The 12,736-nt window shown below is 41.6% G+C and overlaps 1 protein-coding gene across 1 annotated transcript in view; it reads left to right on the top strand.

The window, feature by feature from the left end:
• Positions 1 to 12,204, top strand: part of LOC124789545 (juvenile hormone epoxide hydrolase 1-like) — a 44,829-nt gene extending 32,625 nt beyond the window's left edge. Inside the window, exons 4-5 of the mRNA XM_047256944.1 lie at positions 6,270 to 6,504; positions 10,701 to 12,204. Of these exons, the coding sequence (XP_047112900.1) occupies positions 6,270 to 6,504; positions 10,701 to 10,896 (431 nt within the window). The 3' untranslated portion in view covers positions 10,897 to 12,204. The remainder of the gene's footprint in view (positions 1 to 6,269; positions 6,505 to 10,700) is intronic.
• The last annotated feature ends 532 nt before the right edge of the window (positions 12,205 to 12,736 follow it).

The following is a 12,736-nucleotide window of genomic DNA, read 5'->3' as shown; positions in this document are numbered from 1 at the left end:
ACTGCTCTTCCAAGTCCTTTGCTGTCTCTGACAGAATTACAATGTCATCGGCGAACCTCAAACTTTTTACTTCTTCTCCATGAATTTTAATACCTACTCCGAATTTTTCTTTTGTTTCCTTTACTGCTTGCTCAATATACAGATTGAATAACATCGGGGAGAGGCTACAACCCTGTCTCACTCCTTTCCCAACCACTGCTTCCCTTTCATGCCCCTCGACTCTTATAACTGCCATCTGGTTTCTGTACAAATTGTAAATAGCCTTTCGCTCCCTGTATTTTACCCCTGCCACCTTCAGAATTTTAAAGAGAGTATTCCAGTTAACATTGTCAAAAGCTTTCTCTAAGTCTACAAATGCTAGAAACGTAGATTTGCCTTTCCTTAATCCTTCTTCTAAGATAAGTCGTAAGGTTAGTATTGCCTCACGTGTTCCAACATTTCTACGGAATCCAAACTGATCTTCGCCGAGGTCCGGTTCTACCAGTTTTTCCATTCGTCTGTAAAGAATTCGCGTTAGTATTTTGCATCTGTGACTTATTAAACTGATAGTTCGGTAATTTTCACATCTGTCAACACCTGCTTTCTTTGGGATTGGAATTATTATATTCTTCTTGAAGTCTGAGGGTATTTCGCCTGTCTCATACATCTTGCTCACCAGATGGTAGAGTTTTGTCAGGACTGGGTCTCCCAAGGCCATCAGTAGTTCTAATGGAATGTTGTCTACTCCCGGGGCCCTGTTTCGACTCAGGTCTTTCAGTGCTCTGTCAAACTCTTCACGCAGTATCGTATCTCCCATTTCGTCTTCATCTACATCCTCTTCTATTTCCATAATATTGTCCTCAAGTACATCGCCCTTGTATAAACCCTCTATATACTCCTTCCACCTTTCTGGAGGAGGAGGAGATTAGTGTTTAACGTCCCGTCGACAACGAGGTCATTAGAGACGGAGCGCAAGCTCGGGTGAGGGAAGGATGGGGAAGGAAATCGGCCGTGCCCTTTCAAAGGAACCATCCCGGCATTTGCCTGAAGCGATTTAGGGAAATCACGGAAAACCTAAATCAGGATGGCCGGAGACGGGATTGAACCGTCGTCCTCCCGAATGCGAGTCCAGCGTGCTAACCACTGCGCCACCTCGCTCGGTCCACCTTTCTGCCTTCCCTTCTTTGCTTAGAACTGGGTTTCCATCTGAGCTCTTGATATTCATACAAGTGGTTCTCTTCTCTCGAAACGTCTCTTTAATTTTCCTGTAGGCAGTATCTATCTTACCCCTAGTGAGACAAGCCTCTACATCCTTACATTTGTCCTCTAGCCATCCCTGCATAGCCATTTTGCACTTCCTGTCGATCTCATTTTTGAGACGTTTGTATTCCTTTTTGCCTGCTTCATTTAGTGCATTTTTATATTTTCTACTTTCATCAATTAAATTCAATATTTCTTCTGTTACCCAAGGATTTCTATTAGCTCTCGTCTTTTTACCTACTTGATCGTCTGCCGCCTTCACTACTTCATCCCTCAGAGCTACCCATTCTTCTTCTACTGTATTTCTTTCCTCCATTCCTGTCAATTTTTCCCTTATGCTCTTCCTGAAACTCAGTATACAGGAACACATTGCTCCGATTCCACCAGAAGTGCTGCGAGCAATTGTCGATCACTTCGTTTCGCGACTGCAGGTCGTCGACGCCTTCGGTGTTCGTTTTGAACAAATTTTGTAAGCGGTGGTTAATAATGAAACCAACACTATGTCTTTCTCAATTGTTTGACCTTTTCTGCCCACGTCCCGTTCCTAATCCATTTCACAGGGAAAATTTTTTATACGTCTTTCTTGCATTCGCAGAGCGAAATTTCCAACTGGTGTCCACAACTGGAACTAATGTTTTTTTCCAACGTAAATCGATTCCGCATTAATGCGTTAGAATGTCTACGAAGCTTCGTTGCCATACGATAGTTACAGTCCACACTGTAACTCTATGAGTAGCTTCACTTTAATTATAACCGCTCGGTACAAATACACTTCATCATTTGCGCTTACTAACGTAGCAGCACCTAGTTAATATTTTTCTTACCATGTGATGCTTGTTTGAAATACTACAACTGTACCTCACCCGCATTCTTATGAGTCCTCCCTCCCCTTTGCCCTCCCCTCTTTTATCTATTTCCACATATCATAGTAGTCTAGTAGTCTGCAACAGTACTCACTTGTGTACTGTTTTGGCCTCTCCATTCTTATACTTTTAACTTCTTAGTGTAATGTAATACAAGGTTAATTTTACCATAGCTCCCTCATGTATCGGTACGCACGAGGCAGCTTGTGCTGTCTAATGAGTATATGTTCCAAAACGCCGCGCATAAAAACGGGATCCTTGCGGGACTCGTACCTCGGGTTCTGTTGGCGATGGAAAGGTAGAGTTAAATGTTTTGGATAGCCCTTGGGGTTGGGATAATTTGTATACTTAATAGAAGGATCGTCTTAGGGCCACTATACTACAGTAAAGAGTGGAAATATGGTTGCACTCTTCCTGCTCTTAGAAAATGTTTTTATTTTTTATTTTTTACGTTTGATGTGGTCTAAGGTAGAAACAGCATTAGTCCACGGGCGGTGCCTTAGAAAACACCAAAAAAAAAGGAATTTTTACAATTTCTTCGTACCAAAGCCGAGCCACGTATTCCGAGGCAGCTATGCACAACAAATCGCTTAAATTCGTAAGATCCCGATCTCGAATAATCTTGACAATTTTACTGATGTCTTTATCCTTTTCCAAGCTACAGAGGTTCAGAGTTACCTTACACGTACACATAAAATAAGCACACAAAATCCTGTGTGAGTCGAAATCTAAATAATAAATAACCGCAGAAAATTGCTCAAATTTCAACGTTATATTTATCTAGAAGTGACATCTTTCCGTTATCAAAAATATTTTTCCGCTATCGAGAAACACCCCAAAAACATAGTTTTTGGGTACCAAAACCGAGCCGCTGATTTCATAACGGCTACGCACAGCAAATGGGTGTAATTTTTACGATATATTCCTAAAACCCCGATCTCTAACAACGTTGAAAATTTTCTTGATATCTTTGTCCGTTTCCGAGATATATAGGCTCAAAGGAACCCTACTTGTAGGCGTAAAATACGCACGTAAAATACGGTGTGAGGAGAAAACGCAGCTTATAAAATGACATAGCACGGAGAAAAATGCTAGAAAGTGCCTGTTATTGTCACAAGGATTCCGGGACGCCCATTTTGCAGTACTGAAGTACAAATAAAATTTTTGTGCTTGTAGTATCCGGTCTGTGGTGTAAAATTAGTTTTGCGTTATTTCAGTTTCACGTAAGCAAACAATCTGAATTTTACTGACCGATGATTTTCTCATATAAGTGACATGCTCTGCCGTGGCATGGAAAAGAAGGGAACCAGCGGGAAAAAGCTCCTATCGGAGGATAAAAAAGGAGAATATGCTCATGTTTACTGGAAGACTGACTTAAAAGTGAGATACCAGCTGCCTCATTCTACCTTCCTCAGCAGCTTTAAAAATTTTTCGAAAAATTTTGGCATACGAACATATTCGCGCCTTTTTACGCTGATATGGAAACAGTAGCAGAGGGAAAGAGACAGAAAAGTCATAAATACTATAAGATAGTAGACAGTAATTGCGATGTAGAAAGAGCGAAGTTGACAATGATAGTGCGAGAGAAAGAAAGGTACACAGCGACAGTGGAATATAGCTGACAGTGACAAAACAGTACTACGAAAAGAGTAAAGAAGACAGTGTCAGTGAGACATGATAAAAGAGAAGGAGAAATTGGAAGTGAGTGAGAGCCAGTGATGATGAGATACAGCCTATGGCAATGACAACGAGGAGGAAGAGATGTTGACAGTGAGAAGAGACAGCAGCAGTCGGAAGGAATGAATGAGGTAGCAACAGTAAGATAACGCAAGAGGAAGACAGCGACAACGAGAGGAGACAGTGACTCTGACACGGAGACAGTGACAGTTACTTAAACACAAGGATAGAATGACATTGAGTTGAACTGAACGAGTGAGTGAGAATGGGTAAGTGGGAGTAGATGAGTACGAGAGACTTATGCAGTGTATTAGTGACGAGTTACAATTAGTGGTGCTCGTGGGAATGAGAAGCGAGCTGGATGTTAAAAAGAGCGCGAGTTTGTTTGCATCCCAAAATTTTTGGGAAAATTTTTAAGGGCGCTGACGAAGGTAGAATGAGGCAGCTGGTACCCCATTTTTCAGTCAGATTCTTTTAAACAGGAACATATTCGTCTTATTGTGTTTGTTTCAACATGCTTGTGTTTCTCTTATTAAACCACAGTCGTAAAAGGTCACATATCAATGGAAAAACGATCTTTCTACTGCTATAAACTTTCACTGGTGTTAAGTGGTACATCTGTTTAGCCCTACGTTGTCTGAGGATAGCCGAAAACTATATGATATTGAACTATAAAATATATATTATTGTGGAACACCAATAACGTGTATTTCAGTTTTTAATATATCTATGTTTCTCCAAGTTCAAATGTTCAAAATGTGTGTGAATTCCTAGGGGACCAAACTGCTTAGATCATCAGTCCCTAGACTTACACACTACTTAAACTGACTTATTCTAAGAACAACACACACACCCATGCCCGAGGGAGGACTCGAACCTCCGGCGGGAGGTGCCGCGCAGTCCGCCACATGATGCCTCAAACCGCACGGCCACTCCGCGCGCCTTGCTCCAACTACCGATGGAATATTTAATAAATGTTATTAATTTTTCAAAGAGATTGGTCCTAATTCTAGTTGCTTAAAATTTGGATTGGCTTCATCGTATCCGTCTGCTTCCTCAAATGAACTATTTGATCCTGTTTCTGCTAACAAATGTAGAAAAAAGAAATATTAAACTTACATGCAGTATGTGAATTATCAGTCGTATTATAATCATTCGGCTTCATTTCTGTAGTACGAGGTGCATTCAAGTTCTAAGGCCTCCGATTTTTTCTCTCCGGACTGGAAAGAGATAGAAACATGCGTATTGTTTTAAAATGAGGCCGCGTTCATTGTCAATACGTCCCAGAGATGGCAGCACCGTACGGCGGATGGAATTTTACCGCCAGCGGCGAGAATGAGAATTGTTTTAAATACTTAAAAAGGCGACGTTTCCTTACTTGAAAAGCGTGCAATCATTCGTTTTCTGAATTTGCGTGGTGTGAAACCAATTGAAATTCATCGACAGTTGAAGGAGACATGTGGTGATGGAGTTATGAATGTGTCAAAAGTGGGTTCGTGGGTGCGACAGTTTAATGAAGGCAGAACATCGTGTGACAACCAACCGAAACAACCTCGGGCTCGCACAATCCGGTCTGGTGTCCATGTTCTGGGACAGCGAGGGCGTAATCCTTACCCATTGCGTTCCAAAGGGCACTACGGTAACAGGTGCATCCTACGAAAATGTTTTGAAGAACAAATTCCTTCCTGCACTGCAACAAAAACGTCCGGGAAGGGCTGCGCGTGTGCTGTTTCACCAAGACAACGCACCCGCACATCGAGCTAACGTTACGCAACAGTTTCTTCGTGATAACAACTTTGAAATGATTCCTCATGCTCCCTACTCACCTGACCTGGCTCCTAGTGACTTTTGGCTTTTTCCAACAATGAAAGACACTCTCCGTGGCCGCACATTCACCAGCCGTACTGCTATTGCCTCAGCGATTTTCCAGTGGTCAAAACAGACTCCTAAAGAAGCCTTCGCCGCTGCCATGGAATCATGGCGTCAGCGTTGTGAAAAATGTGTACGTCTGCAGGGCGATTACGTCGAGAAGTAACGCCAGTTTCATCGATTTCGGGTGAGTAGTTAATTAGAAAAAAAATCGGAGGCCTTAGAACTTGAATGCACCTCGTATGTTGTGCAGTGGTTGGGTTTCCTGCCTGTCGTTTCAATACGCTCCACATAATTTTAATTATATTGTTGGCGTTTCTAAGATATGTCTTGATGTGCATAGTCATGTACCGTGAAAATACTTTTCTGAATATATTGCAGTAATTGTTGCTGATAGCCAGTAATACAGTATCTCTATTTTCCTGAGAAATACAGTATGTAAATTTCCTTTACCACTGTCAAGATATTTGAGTTCATTTGTTATTTGGCTTTCTGTGTTTGTTTTCTTTTTTCTTTAATTTAACTTTCTTTATTTATTTGCTCTACTTTGATTTTCCACTGCTGTCATTATCCTGTTCTTTCCATATTTTACTGCCCACTCAAAATTCGTGGTGTCCCCAGGAATTGTACTGCAGACTACGCCTGTTGGCCTGGCCGCCTACATCCTGGAGAAATTCTCCACCTGGACAGACCCATCTTGGAAGACTCTACCCGATGGAGGTCTGACAAAGAAGTACGACCTGACGGACCTGCTGGATAACGTTATGATCTACTGGGTCACCAATTCAATTAACACCGCCGTAAGATTGTACTCTGAATTCTATGGGAAAGCAGCAAGAGTCGGCCGAAAGAGAGTGTGAGTATTGCTATTACCCTTTTGTGAAGCACCTTAAGGCAGAAAATCATTCGTCTATGTTGTGCTTGTACGTATCCAAACTCGAACCTACGATTTTCCAAATACAGGGTGACACAGAATAACGAGAATGTTTGAAATGAGTAGTGGCACGGGCAGGTGGCAGGACTGCGGGTTCGTGACAATTAGCGAGTAAACAGTCCGCCATTTCAGTAATCATGGTCCAGTGGAACGGACAACACCGTGCGTTAGCCATACGAATGTTTTATAAAAAAATTATAGTTTGGTAGCGGCGCAGAGGTAATTTCTACGGTTTTATAATTTAGGACGTCATGATGCCGTTCCGTCCACACACGCGATAAAATGTTGGGTTAATAACTTTGAAGAGACTGGATTTGCCCTCAAGAAGAAACCAACAGGACGACCAAGAAATGTGCATTCTCCAGCGAACATTGATGTTGTACGTGAGTCTGTCTTACGGAGCCCACGGCGTTCAATTCGTAAGCAAGCAGCAGTGGTTGGAATGTCGCCGGAGAGTGTTGGCAGAATTCTTCATCTTCATTTAAAATTTCATCCGTACAAACAACTGAAGGACAACGATTACCGGTTACGATTAGGATTCTGTCAACAAATGATAAAATTAAACAATGACGATGAATTTCTACACAAGTCGTGGATCTCGGATGAGGCACATTTTCATCCCACAGGTTATGTGAATAAACAGAACTATCGTTACTGGGCAAACACAAATCCCAATGACGTTCATGAGCGCCCTTTACACGCTAGTAAAGAGACAGTATGATGTGACGTTTCATCACATGAGATTATCGGACCGTATTTTTTTGCAAATGGACAGAGAAACACAACGCCGATCGTTACACCTGCATTGAACAACTTTCCAAACGCTGAAGAAGCCGGGTTTCAACAAGACGGAGCGACATTACACACTGCACGGCAATCAATGGCATATGTGCGAGAACCGTTTGGCAACCGTGTGATCTCAAGATTCGGTAACATTCCCTGGCCAGCTAGATCGCCAGATTTATCCGTTTGTCATTTTTTCTTGTGGGGGTACCTCAAGAGCAAAATCTACACGACTCGACCAAGAATCCTGGATGAGTTAAAACAGAGAATTCGGGATTAAATCCACAGCATCCCAGCTGAGATGTTGCAGCGGTCAATGAGGAATCTTAACAGAAGATTTCACGAATGTATTCGTACAGGAGGACGCCATTTAAGGACGTAATTTCTAAAAAATGATAAATGTCATCAATGTTTCGTAAATGGCAAAGTTGTAAGGTTTCAATTACCATGAATGAAATTTCTTTCCTTCATGGCTTCTAGTTTTATTGGAATGTGGAAATGTACCCGTTTTTCTGTGTCACCCTGTATTATTTGTCCACAAGGACAGCTGTAAGCACACGAGTTTTGACAGAAGGCTGATCCCTTTTCCTAAGACCGTTTGAAAGTGTAGTTTGTGACAGAGAACAAAGGTACTTTGAGAAACTAAAGTCTTAACGGAATCTACGTTTGGTTCCGAATAGACTTCTCTACAAATGTTAGTTCTTGCCAAACGTATTTCTGTAGCTAAAAACGAGATGTATATTCTGGTTAGCCAAAGCCCTTGATTGTACAGGGGATGACATTCTTTTAGGGAAGCTGCAACTTTGTGACACAGATTACGTCTCTCATACGTGTTTCGAGTCCTGCTTACGTAACAGGAAATGTAGAGTCCAATTAACGGGAAGCACAGCAGTAATAATGTAATACTCAAAACTGAGGAACGTCAAGTATGACTTTCTTCAGACACCTTTACTTGGCCCATTTCTGTTCTTTATCAATACAGAACGGCTATTTTCAAGTGTAGATTACGCGCTCTTGCTAACTACGGAGCTATTTAGATTTCACACACTTCAGACGCAATAATAGTAGAACTGGCTTATGATATGTTCAACACAAAAAGATTGACTCTTGATCTTACAGTCAAAGAATATGGAAGTTCAAATGATTAACAACTAGTAGTAACTCGTTAGATATTAATCATCACACATTAAATGAAACTCCGTCGATGAAATCTGTGAAAGTCGGATAAAAATTTAAAAGGAAATGTACATACGAGCTGATCACAAGTTTTGTTAATCTTGAGTATCTCACTGTTCTGACATGCAGACAAGTGTGCTATGTTGTTGTTGTTGTTGTGCCACTCTTTATTCCGAAGACTGGTTTAGTGCAGCACTCCATGCTGCTCTACCCTGTGCAAGCCGCTTCATCTCCGAATAACTACTGCAGCCTACCTGCTTCTGAATCTGCTTACTGTATTCATCTCTTGGTCTCCCTCTACAATTTTCACCCCTCACACTTCCCTCCAGTACTAAATTTCTTATACCTTTCTGTCTCAGAATGTGTCCTACCTACCGATCCCTTCTTTTAGTCAAGTTGTGCCACAAATTTCTCCCCAGATCTGATCAGTACCTCCTCATTAATTACGCTATCAATCCAACTAATCTTTAACATTCTTCTGTAGCACCATATTTCAAACTGTTTTCCGGCTATGTTTCACTCCCACACATGGGTACATTCCAGACAGATATCATCAGAAGACTTCCGAACACTTAATTCTATACTCGATGTTAGCAAATTTCTCTTCCTCAGAATTGCTTTCCTTATCATTGCCAGTTTACATTTTATATCCCGTCGCTCTCTTTTTTGGTTTTAGGAACCAAATGAAGAACACTTCTGGCAGCACCGTCACTGGCGAATCGCTTGGTTTTTCTCGCACAACGCCCTGATTGGCTCACTTCAGCGCTAATTAACACGGAAACGGTGGAATGTGTCGAATTCTTTTCGTAAGAATTGTTTCTCTGCAGGACAATTTGCAACACCCTTACAAGCTTTTCAGACTGCCTCTGACCACCCAGTATATGGGGAATCCCACTCAGCTCTGAAACCTCACATATTTCCGAAAAGGAACAAAGTGTGAAAAATGCAATTGGCCAGTAATGCACCTATGTGAAGAGCTCACACAATGGGCAGGGTTGCATAACCAATAAATATCAACGAACATCAATTTCAACACATATTTAAGTTTTTTTAAATGCATATGGCTATTTTTTCATACAGAAATGAAAACCAGAGGTACAGTTAAAGATGCCAGACTTGGTTTCACTGTTGTAAACCTCATACACTGTGAAATATTAGACTTTAAAGGTTGGCAACGGCGCCTCTGTTTCTGCGTAATGCGCAGAATGAAAAACGCGAAAAAGCCGCCATCCAAGCCTAAATATTTCCGAGCGTTATTAAGCATCAAAATTCTGTACTCCGTTGAGGCATTCGCCGGTATCTCAGCACCAATAACTTCTGTTAATTGGTATATTCCAATGTAAATTGTTTGAAAAAAGTAAAGCAACGTATAAAAACAGCGTAGCTTAATCTGGTTGTAACCAATAGACCACCGGCTCGAATCTTTCCAGTCGGATTCTACTTATTTACTTTTTTTAAAAATTCTATATTTAATAACGACTGTAACTAATTTAACAAATATAAATTCAGCTTTTTAACAGAAATAGCATCTTTTTGAAATTACTGGTTGTGCTAACATAGATTAAAATTTGATACAGACTCGCGAAATGCCTTTTTGTTAAATGAATACATCAGTAATACTGTTGAGTCTCAAAAATAAAAAGTAATTCATTTTCTATTTGATGTTTCTTATTTTTTGTACCAAATTTTAATTTACTTTCAATTTGCATGCAAGCAGCAATGAAAAAAAATTATTTTTATAAAAAATTATGATTCCTCTTTATTAATTAACATTTCCATTTGTTAATAAACATTGAACTCAAATAACAAAGAATGTTGCAAAGACCTTGGTGTTACAATCTGATTAAGCTAAAGAGTTTTTCTCAGCTTACGACGGATTCCATTACCAATTATGAAATTTTAACAGAGCTCGGAAATCTTCTAATCCTGAAAGGCGGTTTTCTCGAGTTTTTTTAGTACTGCTTCGTACTGCTGTAGGAAGTTGACAGCGTACACTGACCTTGAAATTCCAAAGTATGAAGGAAATGAGAAAGGGACGTTGTTTAACTCCCCTTGTTAATACTGAAGCATTTCTATTTGCGTCCTCTAACGATCGTTTGCGGTGAGCGTATTAGTGTCCAATACTGGGTTGACAGCCTGTGTGTACTCTTGTGTTCCAGCATCGAGAAGTACCCGCCGACAGCCGTGGCGCAGTTCGAGAACGACCTCTTCTTCACCCCCGAGTCGATGGCTCACGATGCCCACCCCAACCTGGTACGCTACAACGTCTTCAAGGGTGGACTTTTCGCGGCATTCGAGGAACCCAAAGTGCTGGCTGATGACGTGTGGGACTTTATCAAGTCGATACACATATAGTGTGTGTGTGTGTGTGTGTGTGTGTGTGTGTGTATGGGTTATGTGTGGCTGGAGTGTGGGAATAAATATCAGCCGATGTACACTATCTGATCATAAGTGTATGGACATCTATTACAGGACGATTATATGGGGTTGTCCAACCTTCGCTCTTATGACGGCAAACTCTGTTAGGGACACTTTCAATGAGGTGTCTGAATGTCTGCTGAGGACAGGCAGTCCATTAATCCTCAAGATCCGAAACCAGAGACGGCAGTGATGTTGGACGCTGCTGTCTGGAGCGAAGTAGATGTTCTAACTCACTCCAAAGGTGTTCCATTGGGTTCAGATTGGGACTCTGGGGAGGCCAGTCCATTTCGGTTATGTCGACGTCCACAAACCATTGCCTCACAGCTGCTGTTTTATGATGGGGTCCATTGTAGTGCAGATAGAGACAATCGTCCTCTCGGAACTGCTCCTCTACTGTACACACTACACAGTGCTGTAAAATGTGCCCATATCCTTCCGCATTTAGCGTTTTCTTAAACACAGTAAGTGGATTACACCCTAACTTCAAAAAACAAGCCCACACCTTAACATCACATAGTCCATACTCCACTGTTAGCACTACATATGATACACAGTAATATTCTGCAGGCATTCTTCAAAGTCAAACGCAGCAATCGAACTGCCACAGGGTGAAGTGTGATTCACCATCCCAAAATACTCGTTTCCAATCTGCCACTGTCTGCTGGCGTTACTCTTTGCACCATCTTGTGTTGGTTATCGCTGACTGCTGAAATGTGTGACTTGTGAGGAGCTGCTCGGCCATGATATGCCAATATTTTTAACTCTCTGTGCACAGTCATTGTACTAGCTAGACTGCTGATAGCACTTTGGAACTCTCAAGTTATTCCTTCTGCTGATTTCACGCCATTCACAATCATCCGTGTCTGTCAGTAAAAGAGATCAATTAGGTCTTAGTTTAGCTGTGGTTGTTCCATCGCATTTGCACTTTGCAGTCACAAAACCAGCAGTCAAGATCGGCAGCTTTAGAAGAGTTGACATGTGCATGATGGATTTGTTACCCAACTGACATCGAATGACTGGTCCACATCCGAAGTCACACAGCCGTGCTGAGTGACCCAGTCTACTGTCACTGCTTCTCTACTTTCTTTCTGGTGGGTCCGCTTCTCGTGACGTCTAGCAGTCAATTCCGTATTACGTAGGTGGTCTGGATACTTTTGATCAGATAGTGTACACCTTGGAAGGCACCTGCTGTAAACTGTGAATTTAAATGTATTCATCGTAATAAAATATTTCCCTTTTTAAGTGGATTGTGTCTGACGCTTTTTACTTCCCTCCTACGTTTGTTCATATTGCTGGCCATTGAAACTGCAGCACCAGGAAGGGCAACAAGCAACTAAATTTTTCTTGATATGCGTCTTCAGCATAGTAGGAATAATGAGTGATTAAATTTATAGATGGTTTGGAGATGGAGGGTACGAAATATAGTACACAGAGACGGCCCCTCTGGCAGCTACAACAGCTCCAACCCAGCTCTGCATCGAGTTGAACTGAGATTGGATAACAGATATCGGCAAGTCTATGGATACTGTTTCATCTCTGTCCCACAGTTCGTCAATTGTCGTGACTGCCGAGTGGAGAGGTACCAGCGTCTCGGAAACTCATGAGCACATGTTTTCTTTGGATAGAAGATGTTGATAATGTTCTGGGTGGAGCAATGGTCAGATACCATCTGTGTTGAGGTAGGTCAGGACAGCATGGGCTACATGTGGTCTCGCTTTACCTTGTAGAAAGATAACGTTACAGAGGCCTCTGAAATGGGGCACAACCACTAGCC

The sequence above is a fragment of the Schistocerca piceifrons genome, chromosome 3, assembly GCF_021461385.2.
Source record: "Schistocerca piceifrons isolate TAMUIC-IGC-003096 chromosome 3, iqSchPice1.1, whole genome shotgun sequence".
Lineage (NCBI taxonomy): Eukaryota > Metazoa > Arthropoda > Insecta > Orthoptera > Acrididae > Schistocerca > Schistocerca piceifrons.
The sequence above is the reverse complement of the archived record's forward strand: the minus strand, read 5'-3'. Positions and strand labels throughout refer to the sequence as shown.